The sequence below is a fragment of the Cnephaeus nilssonii genome, assembly GCF_951640355.1.
Source record: "Cnephaeus nilssonii genome assembly, chromosome: 13".
NCBI classification, from domain to species: Eukaryota; Metazoa; Chordata; class Mammalia; order Chiroptera; family Vespertilionidae; genus Cnephaeus; species Cnephaeus nilssonii.
The window spans coordinates 56539007-56565732 of NC_137084.1; the positions used below are offsets into that span (position 1 = coordinate 56539007).

The following is a 26726-nucleotide window of genomic DNA, read 5'->3' on the forward strand; positions in this document are numbered from 1 at the left end:
GATTCTATATTTATTTTTGTTTTGAGAGGTAAGTAAATATTATTAAAGCTAAGTATTAGGGGGAAAAGTTATCCTAGAAAGAGAAATTCAGTGAATACTTAAATAAACTGCCCAACCAATCAAAGAAGGACTCATTTAGCATAGTGATTAGTTTTGATGAAAAATATGTGAACCAAGCTTTAGCTCTTTAACTTGGTGACCTTTCTTTTTTATTTATGATATTAGTTTATTCATTCTTTAGCCTCTTGCATACTAGCTAGTAAAGAGTGTCAGGCATTCATAGAGGAGAGGGAGCTTGAAGCTTCCCCAGGAAGGATCAAGAGAGCAGCATCTGTCAGCCTTTAGGAAGAGGATGCCTAATTGAAAAAAAACAAAACAAAACAAAAATCCCTGGTAACTCCTTATTCTCTGGAAAGATGAAGGACTATTCCTTCAACCAATAAGTACACCTGTGGCACCTAAGAGAGTCAAGGTCTGCCCTCATTGAGAAAGGACCAGGAGATAACCCTTCTCATAACTATAAAGACAGTACAGAGGAATCTGTGGAAATTGCTCAAATCACATCTAGCACATGGGTATTTGAAAGCCACTTATTACAATATGAATAAACCCTTTGCATTTAGAGAATAGAAACAGGAAACCAGATGGACACTCAGAGTGTCTGTGTCTGTGGATACAGCATCAAGCACAGAGAAACACACGGCCAGACCCTGACGCAGACAACTTGGTTTGCACTCTCAACAGTTCCCAGCCACAGCTGGCTGCACTTGCAAGCAAATCTTTTTTTCTCTGACCCAGCTGTGCAGAGCCTGGGACATTACATTGCAAAAGATGCCCACATTAATTAGGCTAAGTTATTCTGGCTTTTTCAGAAATCTTAAGAAAGAACACATTTTGTCTTTGTCCTCCCAGATCTCTCCCAGTACTTACTTGCCCACTCCCTTTTCAATACCCAGTCACTCCTATTGCTTACTTGGGATATTTTCTAGACTGAATGAAGGGCAGAATCTCGGAGTCTTGACTAGATGAAGGAAGTAGTAAATCTCGAAATCGTTCTGTCAAAAGAAAAATGAATACCAAGCTGTAAAAAAAGTCATGAAAATAATTTCAAAACAGAGTTATTTCCTCTTCTTTCACATTTGTTAACTATTTGTGCATCCTTTATTAGAAGTTCACTCACTGTTCTCTATGCTACTATATTATATCTACTTCACTTTAATGACCATATGTCTTTTTATGATTAAAGTATCACAACTGCGAATATAAAAATATCAAGTATTTACTAGTATAGACCAATAAAATCTTATCACTGAAAGATTAGTTAGATGAAATATATGTGACCAATAAATATACCAAGAGATGCACAATCTCATTAGTAACCTGTGAAATGCAAACCAAAATCACACACCATTAGATAGCATTCACGTTCCATGGCATGCAATTGACAAATTAATCTCACAGGACCAAGCGTTAGAAAAAATGTGTATCAATGTGAGCTTTCTATGTTTCAGGTGGGAATGCAAGTTGGCCCAATAGCTTTGGGAAAATGATTTGGCATTATCTTTTAAGTTTAATCCTTGCATACACTATGAGCCAATATTTCCATTCCCAGATATATACTCTGAGGAAACCTTCAGATATGTCTCAGGCAGCAAGTAAAAAATGTTCATAGCAGCATTGTTCAAAACTGCACAATATAAACAACTGAACTGCCCATTGACAGGAGAACGGACAATTTGTGGTATATTCACACAATGGAATATTAATTGAAATAAAACTGAATGAAATCAGTTACAAATAACATAGTGAATCATATTAGTATGATGTTGAGTGGAAACTAGCAGCAGAATACATATATAGAAGAATATCATTCTTTTGTTGAGTTAAATAAACAACTAAGCAATGTATTGTTTAGGTATGTTATATATGAAAAAACACACAAACAAACCAGTGATAAAAGGAATGATATACACAACTCAGGATGATAGCTACCTTTTAGGCGGAGTAAGGGAATTAGATAAAAAAGCAAAGGAATAGCTATTAATATTTCACATGTATTAAGCACAGCATCATAAATGAGTGAATGAATGAGTGAATGAAAGCCAGGAACTGTCCCATGATAATATTAGCCCATGAACCAAGAATTTGATTAATAAAATTCTGTCCTTATGCAGTTGGTAATGAAGAGAGGAGGGAGGAGGTGAAGAGAGGGAGGAAGAGAAAAAGGCAGGGAGGGAGCGAGGGAGGAAGAGAGAGGAGTGAGATAAGGAGGAAGGGAAGGGAAAAGAAAATGAAAAAGAAAGAGAAGGCAAAGCGGTAAAAAGGAAGAATCCCCAGTCCTACCTTAGATCTAGTTAGACTATACAGTTATCTGCACTGTGTAATCTACCACTCTAATACGGATCCCATGTGTCTAGGACTAGAGCTATTCATTACCTCTAGAGGCATCCCTAATGGAAGGATTCCCTCATCCCAGCGTTCTTCCTCTCCTCCTACCATATCTGGAATAGATGTCCCTACTCTACTCCTAGTATACTCTGTGCTTACACTCTTACAGAATTTATCACACTACATATTTATTGTTATATGGTAGATACATAGTCTAGTATCTATGGTACAGTGTCACTAGAATATGGAACATTATCTGATGCATTCACATTAAGGTGCTAGATAATTGTTAGCTGAAATAATATTTACATTTTCCACTTTATGCTACATACAGAAAACTCTTTGCCATGGTTAATCACAGTGTCTTTAGAAGATCCCAAATGCTATCAACCATGAGAAACAAGGGGACCTGTATTTCAGCTGTGACAATCACAGCATCAGGCTGAGACAGAGCGTAACGCTGAACTCCAGGCTTCAGTCAATCTGTCCCTAACTGAAGGTGAGCAATTTCCACAAAATACTGAAAATCTACACTTGAGGACATTCGCCATTTCCCAGTTACTGAATAGTTAGATGTTACACATTTGGGAGCATCATGGCTACAAAGTATGGCTGAGAAGCAGGATGTGGATTTTTATTAAAACATGCTGAATCAGATATTTAGCTGACTTCTACTGTTCTTTGTGTTTTCACCACTCCGACAGTTGTTATAAAACACTTAGGGAAGAACTAAAAAAATCTAAGACAGGTGGTTTTACTCCCCAGTTCACATGAAAATACAATTTATTTTTCCTCTTTTAAGTATACTTACTTTTTAATTTGAGTTCATATTTTTTAAAAAATAAGTTACATTATTGACTGATATATTATCATTTTTAATCAACAGAATTAAAATTCATTTCAATGAAATGTCTAGTAATTCTGATGATACTGCCCTTACTTTTCAGTCTACTTTCCAATTTATGTAGCTTTTCATTAAATGAGTTATTTTTAGTGTTTCTCCTTCTCCTTGTTCCCTTCCATTTATCCCCTTTTTAAAAAGAGTCTTGTAAAATAAAGCCCATGACCCAACACCAAACATGATGAACTTTATAAAGAACTGCTCAAACAGCTATTTGAATATGATATATCCTTTGGTGTAAATAATAAACATGAATTAAAATATTACTGCATGATTCCCAAACTGATTTTAATGCAAAGAAAAATCAGAATTTTTAATGAAAACAACTATAATATAATATAGCTATAGGTTATTCCCTATTTATATAATCACCAAGTACATTTGATTGTAAATATAGAAGAAAATCTCTGAAGATAACATTTCAGTGATAGGACTAAAACAAAACAAAATAAGACAAACAAACAACTCCCCCCACATACACAGAGAGCAAAGTAGCATATAAGAGGTCATTTACAAAGCTACCCAAATTATGAAATCTATAATTAATATTCCTACATTTGGAACATCCTTTAATCTGAATATCATAAATGCAAGGAATACCAAGAGAACAAAAAAATTTATATATATGAACAGAAAATATAAACAGTATCTTAAAACGATGTCCTTTTATTTATTTTTTTAATTAAATTTATTGGGGTGATATTGGTTAATAAAATTATATGTTTCAAGTGTATATTTCTGTGATGCATGAACTACATACATTGCATTGTATGCCCACCACCCAAAGTCAAATCATCTTCCATCACCATATAGTTGACCCCCTTTACACTTTACTATCCCCTACCCCCTTCTCTCTGGTAACCACCACACTGTTGTCTGTGTCTATGAATTTCAGTTTTATATCCCGCATATGAGTGAAATCATGTTTCTTAGCTTTTTCTGACTGATTTATTTTGCTTAGCATAATATTCTCACGGTCCATCCATGTTGTCTCAAATGACAATATTTCTTTTTTTAAATATATTTTTATTGATTTCAGAGAGGAAGGGAGAGGGAGAGAGAGAGAGATAGAAACATCATTGACAAGAGAGAATCATTGATTGGCTGCCTCTTACACATTCCCTACTGGGGATTGAGCCCGCAACCGGGGCCTGTGCCCTTGAGTGAAACAGAACCCGGGACCTTTCAGTCTGCAGGCCCACACTCTATCCACTGAGCCAAACCGGCTAGGACTCAAATGGCAGTATTTCTTTTCTTTATCTTTTTTCTAAATTCTCACCAGAGGATATGTTTCCATTGATTTTTAGAGAGTGGAAGAGAGAGGGAAGGACAGAGAGAAATGTCGATGAGAGAGAAACACATCGACTGGTTGTTTCCTGCATGTGCCCTGACCAGGGCCCTGGTCTGGGAGGAGCCTGCAACCAAGAATGGGACCCGGGACCCTTCCTTCTGCAGGCCGAAGTTCTGTCCACTGAGCCAAAATGGCTAGGGCTCAAACGGCAGTATTTCATCTTTTCTTATGACTGAGTATTATCCCATTGTATATATGTATCACATCTTCTTTATCCAATACTCTACTGAAGAACATTTATTGTCTCCATGTCTTGGCCACTGTGAATGATGCTGCAATGAACATAGGGGTGCATATATTTTTGTGAATAAATGTTTTCAAATTTTTCTACCTGAAAATTATGTTCTTTTAAAAATTTCTATTTTTATTATATTAATAAATTCTTAAATGTGGAGACTTAACTCTATCTCATAACTCATAAAGATATAATTGCTTTATTTGTTCATGAGAATAAAAATAAATGATTAAAATTTTTCTTAGAAAAATCCAAATGAAAATTGTTCATAATTCTTACATTAGTCCTTCTTTAGTTTCCCAGATTATGCCTATTATCTAATTAGTATCCTGTTCTTTATTTGGTCATAGGAAAAAGAGCCAAATAAATTGATGTTTCATTTGTTAAGTAGCAAAACTTTTAAAATAATACTGTTCTCTTAAGCAAAATGTCAACCAGATTATTTGCTTTCTTGGTAAGTCCCAAGTCTGTTCCTTAAGAAAATCGTAGTTATCCAAATACTAGGGCTAGGTCCATTCACAGGGCTTCTTAAAACAATGTCATTAAAGCCTCTGAATGAAGGAGAAGATTTTCTACATAGTGATATTCTGATGAGCCAATTAATGATGTGATGAATGTCTGAACAGGATTTCCTAACAGTAGGAGATATATCTTAACAAACACAAACTTTTGTAGACTTTCACCCACTCTTCCTTTCTCCCATTCAATCAACAAAATGATTCTGAGGCTACCAGAACTGGTTAACATATTGCACACAATTACATGAATTTGGATTCCCTGAACAATCAATTGTGAGACATTATACTTAATTATTTAAAAACAAAGGCAAGGAAAATAAAATACTCTCCAATTTTAATCCAACTGTTTTGCACATTTACTGTCACAAGTTCTTTATTTTCCCCTTTATGGAAAATAGCCCAGCTGTAATCCTCCTCAATATTCAGAATATAGCAAATGAGATAAGGATTTGCATAACATGACAAAAAGGTATGCAAATATATTCCTGGGCTGAGAATAAAATAAAATTTTCTTGCTACCACTATAAAAAAAAAACAAAGGAAGAAAGAAAAAGTTAAATACAGAATCTACACTAATAAAAGAGAAAGATGCAAATTGACCATACCTTTGCAATGCCTACCAGCCAATCAGGAGTGAGTATGCAAATTAACCCAACAAAGATGGCAGGTTAATTTGCATACAAAGGCGCAGAGCAGCCCGGGCTGGGATGCAGGCGTTCTGCACCGCCCCAGCCACTCCAGGCCTCTGGGCAGTGTGGGAAGGTGGAAAGGCGGCTCTGGCCAGAGCGAAGGCAGTGCCGGCAGCCAGGGGAAGGCCCATTCTTGCACGAATCTTCGTGCATCAGGCCTCTAGTAGATACATAAAGGTGATGATGATTACGCTATTCTTTTATAATCTAAAAGTTATTTATGTCTAGATACATGATCACAGCCACCTAATTAATACCTTTAACAAGAACCTAAGAAATTGTTTGCTGGAGGAACTCAAGGTTTTACCAACTCCTAGTCATTTTTTTTTTCCTCCCAGGTAAATCCTTACCTTTGCCTCTCCACATGAAAATGAGTGTTTTAATTTCTTGAATACCAGATTATAATGGGCAAGTAAAGAAAATCAGATAGCATCTCTAAAGAGTGACAACATTGCTCTAAAAAAAACTAAAAAGAAGTTCTTGGCATTTTTATTAATAGATACAAACTTTCTTCTCTTCCTCTTATTGCTCATATTGTACTAAATTTGCAAGTTTTAATTTTTTTCCCAAAAAGCACTGAAATGTAATCCTTGAGGGACTTGAAGCAGACCCATTAGAGACTTAACCTTAGGTTTTACAATGACTAGTATAATGTAACATAGGGAGCTACAGAATAAATGTTGCCAAAAAACAATAGACACTATTTCCATACTTAAACTGAAAACTAAAACAAGATCAGTAAATGATTACACCATAATATTTATATGATTTTACAAGAAACACAGAGTTATCTCATAATACAGGCAGTGTTATAAGTGAGTACACATGAGAAAGGGTCTACCAAAGAACACATCTTTCTTTACTCATACAGTCTGCAGTACTTAGAAGCAGGAGGTTACAATAGAAGAAATCAAATTGGAGGTCAGAAAGTAAGTCCTCTACCAACTTTTCATCTCTGTTCTTAATTCCTTTTTTTTTTCTTTCAATTGACAAATGTGTCAGATGAGTTCAGTGATCATTTTAATTTGAATCCCTTGAAGAACAATATGTTTAAGGACAGGAAGGGAATCTTGCCAAAGTCACGGATACGGAGGGAGGGTGGTCCTATGTCTTGCTTTGCCTGGGACATTTCTGGTTTATGCTTTTTAGCAATCTGCTTAATTTAGTATTCATCTCAGAATTGAATTAAATGTTATTAATAAAATATGCTGGGGGTGCAATAGTTGATATAGAGGAGAACCCTCACCCCTCAAAAAAAATTCTGCTTCAATTAAGTACTTGACCAGTTGTGGGGAGTGCAATAAGCAGGTGGCTGTCAGCTACATCGGGGTCTGCCTCAGGTGCCGGGGAAATACCTTTCCAAGAAAAGCTCCCATCCAGTGACTGAACAAGGCAGGGTGTTTTGGCTCCATGCAGACAACTCTGATGGGCAACATTTGCTCCAGAACTTCCTACTAGTTTGGTCCAGGCTTTGCAGAGCCTGCCTGGCTGTTCAACTTCTTCCTCCACCCAGTCTCCCTTCCTTCCTCTTCCCTCCATAGGTGTTGATACCTAATACACATTTTACATTCACTGACCAGTAAATTACTTCTCAGAGTCAGTTTTTGAGGAACCCAACCTGTAGGTAGAGTGTCTATCATGTTGTCAGCTACTATTAGGTGAGATTCACGTGCACGTAGTTATGTCAGAATAAACCATTTCTTTCCCACCCATTTTCAGAGGTAATGTAACTAATACCTTTGTTGAAAAAACAGGTGCTCATTGTTAAAATGAAATGCTCTCAGACACAGATTCCTTTGTACAAGTAACAACATCTAGTCTGGGCCAATGGGGGGGAAATAAGCTAGTATCCCTGTAGGTCCACGAGGTATACTAGCCAGTTGCACCATGCCCTGTGTATCTCAACATTATCAACCGAAATACAGCTTTTACTCTCCTACGGTCTCTAGCTTATATTCTCCAGTTAGTAAGGACAGGTATCTGTTTTATTTCTCTTTTTCTCTTTCCTCTCTAACTCAATTCCCTGTTCTTTCTTTCTTTAAAATTAAATCCAGAAGGAACTGGATTTAATTTTAAAGAAATAAAAATTCCTCTTTCTCACTTCTCCTTTTAGTCATTTTCTACCCATCCCTTATTGTATCACAAAAACCCAAAATAGTTCCAAAGACATTCTTTTCTTTAAGAAAGGTAATTTTAGGGGAGAAAGTAAGTTGGTAAAGGCTGGGAGTGAGGTCTTTGAACACATACACATTAATAATTTTATACAAATACAAAATAAGGTGTAACTATTAGAGTTAAGAAGAAACAATGGCATGGATGAAAAAGTCAATTTAAGACAAACAATAAAACATGGAAAATATTCCTTTCTACCTAAAAGTACAAAACAACAAAAATAAATTAAGAAAAAAAATTAATATAAAAGAGGGGAAAAAAGGTGTATGGATAAGGGGATTCTGAGAGTGGCAACGTATGTTTAGTCCAATTATGAATTCTGGAATTGAGGTGGATTCAGGGAAAACTGGGCCAAAGGTAACATGAACTGAAGCCAAAACTCCATTAATTTTCCATAAGCCCTTACTGGGTCTACTATAGTGACATGTACAAGGGTCCTTTCTCTAAGGGATTTGACCACCCCTTTATTAAAGGGGTTCAGATCTATGAACTGACTCAAGTCTGGGAAATGGATGAAGGGTTGTGCCTCTCTATTGAGATGATTCAGGTCATGGCTCTATTTGCCAACACTAGAGTTGTGTGTGTTTTTTTCATTAGTACAAATTAAATAATAATTTACAAGGTCATCCATCTATTTGAATTATAAGGACACCATGGTCAGTCAGTCAACACCAAAGATCTCTACACATCAATCCATTCTGATCACTGTTTCAGCCTTGCTGCCCATTATGGTAACCACACCCACCTCAACTCGATCAATTAAGTGCTGCCTCTTAAACCCTGCCTATCAGAAACCTCATCTTCTCCACTGCATTCAAGGAGCCCGCTTCAGTGATGGCCTCTTTCATTTGTCATTCTCAGCCCGCAATCAGCCGCCACGGAACTTTTCCAGAGTTCCAGAATGTCTGTCATTAATATATTTCTCAAAGCTGTAGTGAAAGAATTCTTCATGAGACTTTAGCTAAGGGGTTGACAAGCTGTCATAAATTTCTCTCCAGCATTCCAGTCTCTCTAGGATGTTAGATAACTTCATCTACAATTATCTAAGAAGTCTATAAGTATACGCACCAAAGAGTCAAGAGTGAATATGTCTAAGGATTTCAGATGAAAAGAAAAAGGGCCCTGGCCAATTTGCCTCAGTGGATAGAGCCTGCAGACTGAAGGGTCTCAGGTTCGATTCTGCTCAAGGGCACATGCCCAAATTGTGGGCTTGATCCCCAATAGGGAGTATGCAGGAGGCAGCCAATCATTGACTCGCTCTCATCATTGATGTTTCTATCTCTCCCTCTCCCTTCCTCTTTGAAATCAATAAAAATATAATTTTAAAAAAGTAAAAAGGCATTAACTTTTGTTTTATTGATAACTTGTTTGTATTTTGTATAGTGCTTATCTAAGAGTAAGAAATTTTTTAAAAGATAGATGTGTATAGCCCGGCCAGTGTGGCTCAGTGGCTGAATGTAGACCTATGAACTAAGAGGTCACGGTTTGATTCCCAGTCAGGTCACATGCCCTGGTTTGTAGGCTCCAACCCTAGTAGGGGGCATGCAGGAGGCAGATGATCAATGGTTCTCTCTCATCATTGATGTTTCTTTCTCCTTTCCTTTCTGAAATCAATAAAACATTTTTTTAAAAAGGTAGATGTGTATAGTATATTATCACAAACATAAAAATATCTTCAATGGTACTGTGACTCACAGTCTCTACATTATGGCTGTCTGCTCCTATACCTGCTGAGGAGGACACAACAGTCATGCAGAAACACACACACACACAGATTAAAAGAGAAGGTACAAATTAATTTTCTTCATAACATTTAGGAAATACTATTTAAATATATCAACAGAATATGCACATCTAAAATTTATTTTTCAGCAAATATTTATTGATCATGTACTAAATATCAGATACCAAGTTAGGTCCTTAATATGCTAAAAGTCCAGGAAAGAACACATATGCGTTATCAAAAGATACATACACTAAAAATAAATAAGTGCTATGTGCATACTCCAAGAGCCCAAAAGAACAGAACAACCAACTTTGCCTGGATACACTGGTAATTAAAAATAAAAGAATCGCAAAGCTTTATTTTTAAAAAATGAAAGGAACTAAAAAAGAAGTCCTTCTGATACATGGTGCTAGACGAAGTGAAGAATTTTGCCAACATTTTTGCTGCTTTCCATATATTAATATCTATGGCAGAGAATTTGAAATTAGTAGTCAGACTAGAATTTTGAGCAGAAGGAAATGTTATTGATTAAACCATCCTTCATTTATCCACTCTCAACAAACTTTTAAGTACCTATTCTTTGCCACACACTTATTCTCAAGGGCAGCCCTGTTTACCACAAGGAAATGTCAGCACAACAAAAGAATAGCAGTGCTATTACAGCTACTTGTAAAAGAATTTAGAATGTAATTACAAAATTACTTAAAAAGGGAATGAAAAGCTATTCTAGGGATTCAAAGAAATTAATGGTTTGTCAAAATGTGATGTATTCTTTTCCCTAGGAAAAGAAATATGCACACTAATCTTAGAAAACCAAATCACTTCAAAAAATAAAAAGCAAAAGAATTAAAGGGCAGACTTGGTGAAAAACATCTAAACCAAATAGAAAAATATAGAGTATACATTTTCCTTTTCTGAGAAGTTTAAATCAAGTGAATGTTCTTTATCACCATGGTAACTCAGTATTGAATAACAATAGTTGCTATTTAAAATACTTTCAAAGCAACCTCAAAGGTATTCAAATTAATACTATTTTAGATAAATCAAAAAATCTAGTTGCAAAACAAGAACATTTCCTCTTAAAGACATAGATAAACCTTCTATTGATAAAATTCAAATGAAAATGGACTGCAACTCCAGGGAAAAAAAATCAGCTCTGGTTATAGAAAAACTACCTTCTCCATAAATATTGAGGTCAATGTTAAAGAAATATAAAATACAGTATGTCATACATGTCTTATACAAGAAAAAAAAACACACAAAAAAACAAGACTGCCCTTTGCAACTCAAGATGAGAACCTGATGAGCACAATTAATACATAACCAGAGCTAATTAATGAATGAGAACCTTAATAGGAGATAGAAACATAAACATAAAAATCCTATACTTGGCACATATCCTCCACCATATTCCCTGTGAAATCTGCTCAATTTTACCAGAATTAATCTATTATCATTCCTACTGTATGTGGAATTAAATAATCCATATTCTAGAATTTTTTTCTCTGAAAAGCATTATACAGTTTCACATCAGCAATGAGCTGAGAAAGAAAACAACTCCCTCAATGCAATATATTTTAGGTGAAGAAACTAAAAGCCAGACAAGTTGGCTGACTGGATGAAGGTCATATGCAAGAGGCAAAAAGATTAAAAAACAAAACAAAAACAATTCCCAAAAACCTCACAGTCCAGTATTCTTTTCACTGCATCATACTGCCTCATTCTTGGGAGAGAAAATACTATACTCCCTTTTCACCCCTCCTCCCTCCTTTAATTTCTTTTTGCCTAAGGATTACATAATAACAGGAAAACACAGCAGGGTCATATACAATCTGTATGCCTCCACAATTGGTACTGTTAACATTGTAAGGTCTGAAGGTAGGCATGCAGTAACACACAAAGGAAAATTATTTAATGGATCTTTTTAATTTCAGAGGAAGCACAGCGATAAAAGTCCATTTCTTTAATACTCATTATTCTGGCTCCTACTTGTTAAACATACTATTTTTAAAAAATCAAAAGCAGCTTTTGAAAGAACCCCAGACTTCTTGGCCTGTAAATACATCAGTGAATCAATGTCTATTGCTCGCTTTCTTATAAAATATAAATTCTCTTCTGTTGCCACTGAGGCTAAACTACAACAAAAATTGATGGGGGGGGGGGGGCGGGTGGAGAAAAGAACAGAGTTTCAAGAAAAGTGAAAGCAAAGAACAAAGGTATTTTTGGATAGACACATTATTGCTACTAAGCTTTCCACAATCTACCTTTTAAGGAAAATATATTTTCATTTGTCACAGCAAATGCACATTTTTAACAATGTAGGCATTCAACAAAAGGAACACCTCAAAGTGATCCAGGCTCAGCTTGATGCTAATTCATTTCCTGCCTTCTACATAAACCCTGAATACCCGCTGCGTGCACATATTCAAAAAGAAACAGGCAATTTTATCCAAGATCCAAAGAAACTGGAGGTTTTCTTTTCAGTTTTTATAAAGTTCTAACCAAAAACCCTGGGCAAACAAAATCAACAGCATATGATGTATGGTCCTTTGAAACCTAGCAAAACCAACCATGAGTGACAGTCTTCTCTGTTCTTAAATGCAGGACCTCCTGGTCAAAACCCAAAGCTACAAAATGGTGGATTAGGGAAAAGCAAACATATGAATTCACTTCCTTTGTTAGGTTGTTTCATTGAACAAAGCTGGGTTTTCTTGGACCCCTCTGGTTTTCTTTTACATAGGCATCCCCAATGCCAGGACTGCTTGTCCTTCCTTTAACCTACACCTGCCCAAGACTTAAGGGCCAGCTCAGATTCCCATTCCTTGAAGAGGCCTTCGCAGACTATGCCTACCAGTAATAATCAGTTTCATTTTTTAATTTCAGCATAGTAAGGTTAGGTACTGGAATAGAAATTCTTTTTTGTTTCTTTTTTAAATATACTTTTATTGACTTCAGAGAGGAAGGGGGAGAGAGAGAGAGAGAGAGAGAGAGAGAGAGAGAGAGAGAGAGAGAGAGAGAAATATCAATGATAAGAGAGAATCATTGATTGGCTGCCTCCTGCATGCCCCACACTGGGGATTGAGCCCACAACCAGGCATATGCCCTTGACAGGAATCGAACCTGGGACCCTTCAGTCCACAGGCCAACACTCTATCCACAGAGCCAAACCAGGGAGGGCTGGAATAGAAATTCTTAATCTCCTGTAGAATATAGAATAAAGTCTAATTTATTCAGTTTGATGCTCAATACTCTTTTAAAAAATGACTCCATGTTTCTGTAGCCTATCTCCCAACACTTCACTGTGAATTCTAAGCTCAGTTGCATTAACATCGGATTGTGTCCTAATGACATCATGCCTTTTATTGCAATCATTGTTTTTTTCCTCCTACAGCACCCTGTCCTGCCCAGAAAGCTCCTACTTTAACCTGTTCTCCAGCACAAGCAAGAGAACCTTACCATGCTTATATAAATTTTAATATTTCCTAGGACAGAATATGTTGTTTTCTCCTAAAAAACCCTAATTATATATCCTTGAGAGTAAAATGTCAACATTTTCCATCCACACCAGTGATGGATATTACCAACAAAGAAAATCTTTGTTAATTGAAAGGTGGACTATAGTATATAGTTATTCTAATTAACATTTATTTCAATACTAGTATGATTTACTCTGTTCAAATAGTGTATACATTTCTTTTCTCAGCTTATTTCTTTTTGAATTGAAGTAACTCTTTATATAATGAAGCTATTAATGGGTAATTTCTATATATGTTTCTGTTCAATTCATTTTTTATTTCTAACATAATTTATAAATATTTATATAGTTAAATGTACTTACTTTTCCCTGAGAATTCTTCCAAGATAGAATGGTATTTTACTTCTAGAGATTGGTGATTATTTACAGACTAGAGGCCCGATGCACGAAATTCATGCAAGATTAGGCCTTCCTCCCCCTGGCTGCCAGCACCAGCTTCCCTTTGGCACCCGGGACATGGGATTCCCTCCGGCCTCTGGCAGGCACCTGGGACCCAGGCTTCCCTGGCAGCCCTGGCTTCATCTGGAAGGTCATCTGGAAGGATGTCTGGTCTAATTAGCATATTATGCTTTTATTATTATAAATTAACTTTTAAACTTAAAATACTTAACCTATTTGGAAGTAATTTGTCATTTAAAGATTTAATTTTTTAATAGTTAAGTGCCAATTGTTTATTTATAAACTAACTAGATGCCCGGTGCACAAAATTTGTGCATTCCAGAGGGTCCCTCAGCCTGGCCTGAGCCCTCTCACAGTCGAGGAGCCCTCAGGGGATGTCAAACTAAGCTGGCAGTCAGACATCCTTAGTGCTGCTGTGGAGGCAGGAGAGGCTTCCGCCACTGCTACAGCACTTGCCCTCCTTGAGTGGGGCTTCTGGCTGAGTGGCACTCCCTTTGTGGGAGCGCACTGACTAGTAGGGGGGAGCTCCTGCATTGAGTGTCTGCCTCCTGGTGGTCAGTGCACGTCATAGCAACTGTTTTTTCCGCCATTTGGTTGATTTGCATATTAGCCTTTTTTTATATAGGATAGTTCATATTGATTTATGGAGCAACTTTTATCATATGATATGTATTTCCATATATTAAAGGTCTATTTCTAGGCTATTTTCTTTTGTTAACATATTCCTTGTTCTAGTATCATAGTATTTATACTATTTGCACTTTATAGGAGGCAGTATAGTAAATTAGCACCTGCTTTTGCATGAGATGAGCCTGAGTTCAAACCCCAGTTCATTCACTTCATAGCTTCATGTTCATTGGCACATTATTTAGCCTTGTAAATTCTTAGCTTGCTTGTAAATTTTACTTCATTTTACAGCATATTTTAATAGGGCCAGTCCTATCTTGTTATTCAAGATTTTCTAGATTTTCTTGTTATTTTTAATTATTTTCTTATGTTTTTTTCAAATAGGTATTAATATTATATTTTTATTTTGAGTTTTTATTTTGATTGAAATTGTATTAAGCCTATAGTTTATTTTGGAAAGAATTAACAGTTTCACCATATTCAGCTTTTTATCTAGAAACACAGCATGTCATTCTAAACTATTCTATTTTTTAAAAAAAATATCTTTCATTTTATTCATATTGCTTGATTCTCAATACTCATTAAAGTTATGTCAATTTTTTTTTCCTGTGACTTCTTTTTAATATGGAAAACATAATAATCTCACTAAATGAATATATTGGAGAGGCTCAGGGAATGTGAGAGGTTTTCATTGTAAAAACCAACTCGTCTAGTTAAATAATAAACAAATAGATAATAAATTCAAGTAAAAACCTCCTTTTAAAAATGGTTTGGAAAAATACTGCCATTTGTTCCTGCCCTGTGGGAAAAACAGGAATAGGAATATTTATTTGTGTAAATGCATTCACAAACCTCAAAAAAAGATTTTAAAAAAAAGGTGAGTTCCCATTTCCATTGGGTTTGGATGTTGGCCCTGGTTGTCTTTTTGACTATGCTCGCTGCCAACTTTGAAAGCTTATGGTTGAGTGCTGTATCTCACCCAGAGAGGACACAATACCCCAAGCCACTGCTGAACAGTCCACCATTCCAGCACCAACAAGAGATCTGCACTGTTACTGTGCCAGCGGAAGCTCAGAGGACTATGTCACAAAGGACAAGAGGGGGAAGAAAGGAGGAAAATCACTTGACTATTCTTGAAAGACAGCCCCACATTTAAAACACATTTTCTGATTTGCTCCAATTGGAGGCATAACTCTCTGCTAGGTATTATCATAGAAAACGTTGGGATATGCAAAGTTTTCTGTGTGAATTTTCTCTTCTTTTTCTTCCCTCATAATGATGTGGATAGCTGCACCCTGACATGTTACTAGTTTCTCAATACTATGACAACAAAAAATAAAATCACCTTCTACATTTAAGTTCTTCCTCACACTGCAACAGACCATTTTAACTCTTCTTTACTAACTCCACTAACTACTGTACTACTCAGTCTAGGTACATTTCTTTAGGTTCCCTAGCATTCCATATCCATTATTTAATTGTCACCTTCAAGTTTTCTCAAAAATCTCATTTTATAGAAGAGTTTCATTTCCCCATACTAATTATATGTTTATGAAATCCCACTCTCCTTCTCTGTTAAAGTTCAAAAATCATTAAAGGAGTAGTATTTTTGCTACACACTATTCCCAAAGTTCATTTTCTCAATTGCCTTTTGAATCCACAGAAGATAAGTATCTTTCTTTGGTATTAAGATATGTAATGTGTTTGGTATGTTCATTTGGATGACATTAAAGAACCCTATCTGCTTCATTATAATCCACCATGTCACAATTTTGCTTTAAAAATTACAATTTGTTTAGGGAACAGGAACTATATTCATTTACTTCATTTATAAAGTTCTTACTTAGCAAGGGCATAAAAAATGAGTACTTAAAAATGTTCCCCACAATAATAATAATGGCACAAACCCCTTGCCTTCCTGCCTTCTTTGAATTTAGTCCATTAACACTAAAATGACATATGCCTTCCTGGCCACCTACTGCATTACTGTCATATTTTTGACACTGCTTGAGAAATTACGTTACCAAGAAAATTCCTCACTATTCTTATTTTCCTTCATATTATATAGTAAAATAAAACAGAAAATGGTAGATAATAGAGAATTCAAACTTCTCTTAGGAACAGAACAAATCTTAATGAAAACATAACAATCTACAAAAACAAACCACTTTGCTGTAATAACTCTATTTCTAGGCCCAGAAATTATGTAATCTGCTTATTTTCAAGAATAAAAAATAACATTTTTTATTGGCCAGAAAATAAAAATTTTGTGTTTTTCTCCATTTTGGGAGTTGTAAAATTACTAACCTAGAATAAAACTTTATGAATAGTGAATTCCAATCATTTACTAAGCAGTCTCTTTATTTTCAGTGGCATTATAAGTGAGCTGTCATCTACTAAAAAATGATAGCATAGATTTCATGTTCATAAAGTGAGAAACCAAGGAGAAAACAATTTATTTTCTATCCTGAGAACAGATGGTCACTTAAATTATAATATAAATTTTTCATTTCCCTGATAGAAAAATTTCATTGATTTTTGAGGTTATGAAGAATTTACCACCAGCTCATATTCATTGACTGACTTAGTATAATAGTAAATAAGTTATGCTAAATTCTATCAAGTTAATTAATTGTCTGCAATTATTTCCACATTCACAAAAGTTTAGAATTATATATAGTGATTCACTATATAAATAATATACACTTGAAAATATAATATGTTAATCCTCATTTTGACCCAGATCTACCTGGATGGATACACAAGTAATTTGCATATGTATTTGCTAACTTGTCTCTCTCTGCTAATCACAGGCCAGAACAGTATATATTCAATCACTCTCAGAGTTTTGGGGGAATTTAGAAACAGGATGACTTTAGAAATAGCCCATTTGCCATGTACTTCTTTTTATTACCAACTCTCTTTTTCTGGTCTCCAATTTGTTCAGTAATCCAAAGCAGTCTATACCATCCCCAAACTCCTCCCTTGAATTTTCCCAATAAGATGGTTTTTATAATAGCAGTAATGCCACTCGCAAAATTATTGTGTGGTCCTAGTTCATTCCTTACACAGAACTTTTTTTCTCCTCAGCTTCCTTGGCACTATGACAAATCTTTAATTTGGCATCTTTGCTTCTAACCTGGTCTTTCTCCTTTCCAATCTGCATAAAGCCATCACGGTAACCCATATAAAGTGTACATTTGATTTCATTTCCTGTTTAAAATGCCTTCCATTTTTCACCAATATCTTTCGGAGGAAAGACCAAGCTTCTTAGCAATTCCCACAAGCTCCTGCATGACATGACCTCTGGATAACATCCCAGCCTGGCCTTCCAACACCATGACATCTTCCTGGTACTTCATGACCCTTCTGAGCCACTAATTCAAGCTAATTCTCTCCCTGGAATAATCTCCCATTCTGAACAAGTCCTATTTATCTCTAATACTCAGTTTAGCCTGAAAAGCCTCCCAAATCTTCCTCACAGGTGCCATGGCATCCTCCGTTTTGGTGGGCACAGTATTACACTTGCTTATGTATCTGACCACTGCCCCATTAGCTTGTGAGTTTTCATGAAGGAGAGGATATGCCTTCTCTCTCTCTCTCTCCCCTTTTCTCTGTCCTCCCTTCCTCTCCCACTTTCTCCTTTTCCTTCATAAATATTTACATTTATTATGAACAATCTTTTTAATAGGCCCTTGAGTACACTGGTATGCAAAAAGAGATACAAGTCCCTACAATGATAACGCTTATAGCCTATGGAGAAAATGTGTTACATCAATGTTCACACTTTCAATGTATAGTTACCAATGGAGATAAGTGCTCTTAAGGAAAGAAATACAGTGGTGGCAACATATATAAGAAACAACATAAAAAATTGAGGCTTCTCAGACAAAGTTACTTCTGAGATGTGATTTAAATATACTAGGTACATGTGTGGGTAGGGTGGGCAGGGGTGGTGGAGAGTAAGAACATATGGATAAGGATAAAAATAGGGTGAGAGGAAGCAAGCGAAACAAAAATGTTGCTGTTGTGCAGACAAGAAAACAACTTGAGTCAAGGTGAGAAGTTGGACAGAGCCAGAGCAGGGAGGCCCTTCCAGGCTACCCGAAGGATTTTTACCTTTATGCTAGGAGAAATGGGAAGCTATTAAAGTATTTGAAGCAAGAGAAGTGATTTCATTTGATTCATGCTTTGAATTTCCTATGGCGACAGTGCAGAGAATGGAATGGAGTTGACAAATATAGTGAATTTAATCAGGAGTAGACCAATGCTGGTTACTAGTAAACCCAACTCCCCACCTGCTTAATAGCTAATCTGAAGAAGTGGATCATGCCTGAGGCGGGGAGGGGGGGTGGGATGGACACCTCATAATTATTTTGGCTTGTCTCACTTTAAAGTTTGGACCATGTATCTCAGTAGACATCTTGGCACAGCCCTGAAGGGCCTCCATGCTTCATGTATCAATTCACTATTTTGAATGGTACATGGCACCTTCTCCTTTCTTCTGCCCCATCCTCAATCTCAGTGATAAGAAATAGGATTTCTCTTCTTCCTTCTATTTTCTGCTCTATTTTTAATGTAATTTTACATCCAAATTCCTTAGAAATTATCCATTGGTGCTTTAGCAAAGATTTAATAGCCAGGTCTTACATTTTTTAAATCATACTTCATGGTACTGATCTATTTCTGTGGGATAAATAATCACACTATGAATGACTGAAAGCTCCCAAACTTGACTTCACTGAACATAGAATTGGGAGAGAAGCCCCCTGTGACCCAATAAGCTCATAGGACTGGCTCCAACATACCACTGGATTGGTCTATACTTACCATCTCCCCTTCTCTACTACTATTATCTCTCAAACCTACTTCAGTCAAGTTTTGTTCTCAACACTCCATTAAAAACACAATTCTCAAGGTCATTAATTCAGGCATTAATTCAGTTTCTGAAACACTGACCTACGGTGTCCAGGACTCAGACTTTCCTGGTTTTCCTTGTACCTCAGTGGCCACTCCTTCTTAGTCACCTTTGCTGAACTCTACATGTCAAAATGTCCAAGGGTAGGACACATATGTAATACCTTAATCAATAAAGAAATTTAAAAAAAAGTCCAAGGGCCCAGTCCTCTGTTATATTTCTGCTCTCTATACACATTTCCTAAAATGGTTACTCTTGTACCAATTTAGGAAATGTCTTAAGACAATGCCACTTCTTAGGACCAGATTTGGTTCTCACAATGATGATCAGAAGTTACTGAAGTTGAGAATAGGAGTCAGAGACACTTTATATCCTACAATGTTGTGGAGAATACCATATGATAAGGACTTGTCTCATTTCCTACATCATTTTCAAATGACTTGCTGGGCACCCATGCAAATGAGAATAATTATAGAAAATGCAAAGTTTTTAAATGATTTAAATATGAGCCCTAGCCGGTTTGGCTCAGAGGATAGAGCATCGGCCTATGAACTGAAGGGTCCTGGATTCCATTCCATTCAAGGGCACCTACCTTGGTTACAGGCTCCTCCCTGACCTGGGCCCTAGTAGCAGTGCATGCAGGAGGCAACCAATTGATGTTTTTCTCTCACATAGATATTTCTCTCTGTCTTTCCCTCTTTCTTCCACTCTCTCTAAAAATAAATGGAAAAATATCCTTGGTTAAGAATTAAAAGTAAATTAATAAAATAAATAAATAAATAAATATGAACTGAAATTTCCAGGAGTACAACCACCATGTAAACTGCAGTAATATTGTATGCTATTGTGTCTAGAACTTAACCAAAAGATGTTCGCCATTTTGGCAAGTCACATAATAAAGAATGCAGTGTTTCAATTATATTGGGAGCCTGTATTTAGAACTGTCTTATTTGTGATAATTCTGTATGTGGGTACAAGTCACTTATTTCATTATGACTTCTAGTGCAGTCATGCTTGAAATTTTAAATATTAAATGTAAATCATTTACTATTTATCTTATTTTTTTCATCTTTATTGTTGAGAGTATTATAGATGTTCCCCCCTCTTCTCCCCTTCTTGCCCCCCACCACCCGATTCCTGCCCCACCCCTGGCTTATACCATCTATTGTCATTTACTATTCATTTTAATAGCTTCTTTATAATAAGGTTAGCACAATGTATTTATTTTTATCATATATATATTTGTAGATATAATATCTGTATATTGTGTATTAAGAATGTAAAGTGGGCATATAAGATGTTATAAAGCAAGCTTTTGGGTCTTACATGGTTGAGAATTCCTGCCCTAGATGATCTTATCCAGCTTTAGGGTGTTAAGTCCATGAATGTGCTAATGATTTCCAGGTTTAGATTTCTAACACAGAATTCTCCCTGACCTCTGGACTCTCATATGGGAATGCCTATTCAACTTCACTTCTTGGAAGTTAAGAGGCATCTCATATTCAATATGTGCAAGACTGACCTGCGAATGTCCACTCTTGCCCTCCCCCCGCCCCAAAAATATGCCACAGTGTTCTTTACCTCAATAAGCAGCAGCACTGTCCACTTACTTAGCTAAAATCCTCATTGCTTAATTTCTACTCTGGCCCACTCCCACCATATTCTCTATATAGTAGCCAGAGTTACCACTTTAAAATGTGAGTCAGACCCTAATCAAAATCCTCCAATGTGTTTCCATAATATTTGTAATAAAACTGGTATCTGCAAGTATCTATCTTATGTGATCCATGGGTATTTCTCAGACTTTATTCCCTGTAACATTTCCACTTACTCGGTTCTTACTGCATTTCTTACCAGTCCTTGAACACAAACATTTGACTGTTTAAGGATTTTTTGCATGTCCTCTTATCCCCCCATATATTACTCCTCTGGATTCAGTGCTCTGTTCAGAGACACTCTGCTGACCTCCTATAATAGTCTGGATCCAGCCAAACCTGGAATGACTCTAGATATTTTAAATGGAAGGAATTTAACACAGGGAACTAGTGACTAATGAGGGAAGTACTGAGAAGCCAAGTCAAAAATGGTAAAGAAATCCAGAGAGTAGCAGGAAGCTACTACCATCCACTGGGACTAATTGGACATAGGGGGTAGGTGAGGCTACCAGAACCCATATATAGAACCACCATTCCAAATGATGACCTATCATTCCCACCCACCCAACTAAAAAAGTTTGAACTATTTATTACAATGTTCAGATTTCTCACTTTTTTCCACCTTCCTCCTAAATTCAGTCTTTTTAACCAGTCAGCCCAATAAATTTAATAAAAGCGATAAGCCAAAAAATTGAAAAAATAACCTCAGCCTGCCAACCCCCAGATAGTATATATTAGAACAAAATGAATATTCATTCATATGTAGTCTTCAAAACCAACTCCTCCTATAGCGTCAGATACCCTCAGATACCCTCTCTGATCTCATTTTCTATTACTATCTCCCTCAATGTCTGTATTCCAGCTCTAATGGCCTCCTTGCTGCTCCTGGAATATCCAAAATAATGATAAAAACTGAAAAAAAATGTTTTAATTAAAAAATTTAAATTAAAAAGTAAAAAAAAAAAAAAGTGATAGGGACTTTGCACTGTTTCCTTAGCCTGAATACACCTCTTTCTGAAATCTACCTTATTTGTCACCTCACCTACTTACATGTCTGCTCAAAAAGTCTGTAACTAAACACCCAATTTAAATAGCACTACCTCCTTTCATCATTCTTACTTCCTTACCTTTCTTTATTTTTCTTCATAGTATTTATCACCCTCTAACATGTTACATATTGATCTGTTCTTTTTGTTTATTGGAGATCTATACTGACTAGAATACAGACCCTATCAGAACAGAGACCTTTTTAGTTTTAGTCAATTTCCAGAGACTAGTGCTGAATCTGGAACATAGTATGTGTTTAATAAATATTTGATTATTTGGCAAAATAACAAATAGTTTAAACATTATCTTCCACAAATGTCTAACCATTATAATTTGCTGGCCATAGCCAAAAAGCAAACAAACAAGAAATATAGTATTTCTAGTCACTCCTTTGCAGATATTGCAATTAAATAATTCATATTTATTATGGGTTTAGACTAAAGTTTATAATGTGTGAACATGAATAATGTAAAACTCATGATATTTCATATATTTGAATATAATCCATGTTCTTCAAATAAGTCAATATGTTCAAACTTAGTTTGTAGCTCCCCTTTTGGCATGTCCTTAAAAAGCAGCTCAGCATTCAATAGGAGTACTTTGGTTTTTTCATTTTTGCAGCAACCAAAAGCTAGTCACAGACATAAATAGTGTAAGGTGGATGCCATAACTGTTCCAAAATATGCTGTCATTATAAAATAAAGACATTATTATTATTTAATAAGTCATTAACTGGCATACTAACTCCATTTGGAGTTCCCCAAAATGGAAAAAAAAAACACTTTAAATACGTCACACATATGTTTTAATCTTTTAATAAACAATCAGCTAGATGAAGTATGAGACATGCCTGACTAATAGAGTGATACTGAAGTAAGTAGAGATAGAGTTATCGCCTCCTTTTTGGCCCTCCCTTTAACTAAAGCTCTATCTAAGACTAGTTGTACTATAAATATCAATGTATTATGTGATCAAGACAAATCCATATTATATGGCCCTGTTTTCCCACTTTGAATTCTCAAAGTTAACCATATCTTCTGATTATAGCAAGATTTTCCCATAGAAAATATGGGAATTGATACCCAAGATTTAAGAAAAAGCTATTATGAGTTCTTTGTTGCATTTTTATCCAGTTATTGTCAATACACTAATTATTGAATGAAACAATGACAATATTTTTTAATTAATTACATGTGGATATTAGGTATATAATGCTCTTATAGTATAACTCGACCCTTCAAGAGTAAGCTGCTGTTTAGATGATTAAAATAATTATGGTCTAACATTATTTCAGACATTATTCAAAAATGATATCTAATGAAGTAAGTACTAAGCTATTTTGAACAGTTAGATCAAGCTAACATGGCAATCTGTCACCATACATCTTTCTTTGATTCTAGAACAGCAAAATATTCATTCAATTCAAAGAGAAATCTACTTGGATAATTCACTACACCTCCTCTACCATCATCATTTCAGGGAAAAACCTGAACTACTTCAGAGGTTTGAAGAGACTTCTAAACTTCCATAAGTCTTTCACACACTTAGGAGATGCAAGTACAGGCCTGGGTAAAATAAAAGGCTAAACAACAAATACTAAACTTTTATACTGTGCTATACAGCTGCTTCATTTGCTTCATGGACACTCTACAGCTGGGTGTAGTTGATTAATCTTGAAAAAATTGTGCATGTGGTGGTCTTAAAGCTGTTCAATAGACCTGCCCAGGCAGAACATATTTCAGGGAAGAAAAAGTCACTGTGGAATATCTCTAACTGATTTTTAAAAAGTAAAACTTTGACATTCAAATTCTTAAGTATCTCCTTAGTATTTCCTATAACTACTGCACTTAAAACTGAGTTTTAATCAATTCTTTCAGAATAAAAACCAGTGATCCTTGATCTCAGGAGCAATGTTCCCATTTTCGCTCCATAATTATAATTCCATTGCTTTAAGGCCAGATAGTGGCACAATTATTTAGGGGTTCTCTGCATGAATGCTTGACATTTTTTCCAAAACAACAAATATTTATAAAGTCAACAACCAAGAAGGTCTGTATTAATTGAAAAGCAACTGACTGGAAATGAACTCTGAATAAAATGATCTTGTTTATCCCTCAATGACATAGGACATGAAATAAGAGGATAAAATTTAAACTATTAAGTATTCCTAATAAATATTAAAATAAATGATGAGAGAATTTATTTTAATGAGCTACTGACAACCCTATATAATAAAGAGGTAACATGCAAATTGACCATCATGCCCTCACACAAGATGGCCGGCCCCATGTGGTCACAAGATGGCCACCACAAGATGGCCTGCAGGGGAGGGCAGGTCGCAGTTAGGGGCAACCAGGTTGGCAGGAGAGGGCAGTTGGGGGGGACCAGGCCTGCAGGGGAGGGCAGTTAGGGGCAACCAGGCTGGCAGGGGAGGGCAGTTGGGGGTGACCAGGCAGGCAGGGGAGGGCAGTTGGGGGTGACTGGGTTGGCAGGGGAGGGCAGTTGGGGGTGACCAGGCTGGAAGGGGTGGACAGTTGGGGGAGATAGAGCCGGCAGGGGAGCAGTTAGGTGTCAATCAGGAAGGCAAGGGAGTGGTTAGGGGGTGATCAGGCTGGCAGGCAGAAGTGGTTAGGGGTAATCAGGCAGGCAGCCAAGCGAGCAGTTCGGAGCCAGCAGTCCCAGAATGGAGAGGGTACAGGCTGGGCTAAGGGTCACCTCCTTCCCCAGTGCACAAATTTCATGAACTGGGCCTCTAGTAGAAAATATGAAGTAACTCAGTAGCAATAATTAGTAATAAGCCATCATGAAGTTTCTGCTTACACTGATGAATTGAATTATACCTTCATTGTGCTTGTTTCCCTTCAGATATAGAATTCTATCAATTACCATTCATTACTGAAATTAATCCTTACCATATTGATATTTGAACCAGAAAAGAACTTCACTCATTCTTGGTCAAAGGGTACAAAACAATTGTGGTTATATCAAGTAGTTGTCATAAGAATTACTGTTTCCAAACTATACCACTGTTTTTCTAACCCTGTATTATCGTGAGCTCTTTGAATGCTATCACATGAACCAAGCCTGGTTTTTAATGATTCCAAGTAGGTCAATACTGCTCAAAGATCTTTTTATTAATTTCATTGTTTTCCCATGAGATCCTATGTTACATATTTCTCCATTTTCTTCAACTTTCCAATACCAAGCCAGTTGTCCTTTCTATAGACAAAGAATTTTATACTATCACTAGAGGCCTGGTGCATGAAATTCGTGCACAGGGGTTTGTGTCCCTGAGCCCAGGCTGCACCCTCTCCAATCGGGGACCCCTCGAGGGATTTCCGACTGCCCGTTTAGGCCCGATCCAGGTAGGATCGGGCCTAAACGGGCAGTCGGACATCCCTCTCACAATCCAGGACTGCTGGCTCCCAACTGCTTGCCTGCCTGCCTTCCTGATTGCCCCTAACCGCTTCTGCCTGCCAGCCTGATCACCCATAGCCTGATTGATGCCTAACTGCTCCCTGACAGCTTGATTGCCCCTAACTGCCCTCCCCTGCAGGCCAGGTCCCCCCCAACTGCTCTCCCCTGCACGCCTGGGTCCCCCCCAACTGCCCTTCCCTGCTGGCCCGGTTGACCCCAACTTCCCTTCTCTGCTGGCCTGGTCACCCCTAACTGCCCTCCCCTGCAGGTTTGATCACCCCCAACTGCTCTCCCTTGCAGGCGTGGTCCCTCCCAACTGCCCTCCCCTGCTGGCCTGATCGCCCACAACTGCCCTCACCTGCTGGCCAACTTGTGATGGCCATCTTGTGTCCACATGGGGGCCGCCATCTTTGATCACATGGGGGCAGCCATCTTGTGTGTTGGAGTGATGGTCAATTTGCATATTACTCTTTTATTAGATAGGCTTTTTTAACTGTGTGATATAAGCTTTTCAATTGTTCTTCTTCCTAAAATATTTCTCTTTTATTATACAACTAGAGGTCCAGTGCACAAAATTTGTGTACTCAGGGGGCATCCCTCAGCCTGGCATGAGCCCTCTCGCAGTCCGGGAGCCCTCAGGCGATGTTCAACTGCTGCAGAGGAGGGAGAGGCTCCCGCCACCGCCCCTGTGCTCGCCAGCCATGAGCCCGGCTTCTGGCTGAGTGGCGCTCCCCCTGACCACCAGGGGGAAGCTCTTGCATTGAGCATCTGCCCCCAGGTGGTCAGTGCACATCATAGCAACTGGTTTTTCTGCCGTTCGGTCGATTTGCAGATTAGCCTTTTATTATATAGGATACATATATTGTCCTTTCCTATTTTTGCAAAAATTACTTCATTTTTTCAATGTTAACTTCTCAACCTGAGCATACAAATCCATTCCTTCTACTCCCCAGTTTCCATCTCCTCTCCTCCATTGACTCTCCTCCAGCTTCCAGCACCATAGTCTTCTCTTGATTCTAACTGATCCAACTAGCAAGTTATTAACCCTTTGCACTCGCTTGCTTTTTTCTCGATTCCTTTATTCTACTCGGGATTTAATTTTTTAAATACCCCAGATTTTACAAAACGCAGCAATAGAATAAAAAACT

General features: G+C 36.9%; 1 protein-coding gene across 4 annotated transcripts in view; it reads right to left on the reverse strand.

Moving 5' to 3' along the window:
- Positions 1-26726, reverse strand: part of NOX4 (NADPH oxidase 4) — a 168251-nt gene that overhangs the window by 53338 nt on the left and 88187 nt on the right. For all 4 annotated transcript variants that reach the window (XM_079787431.1, XM_079787432.1, XM_079787434.1 and 1 more), the window contains exon 13: positions 974-1055. In XM_079787431.1, coding sequence (XP_079643557.1) covers positions 974-1055 — 82 coding nt within the window. The remainder of the gene's footprint in view (positions 1-973; positions 1056-26726) is intronic.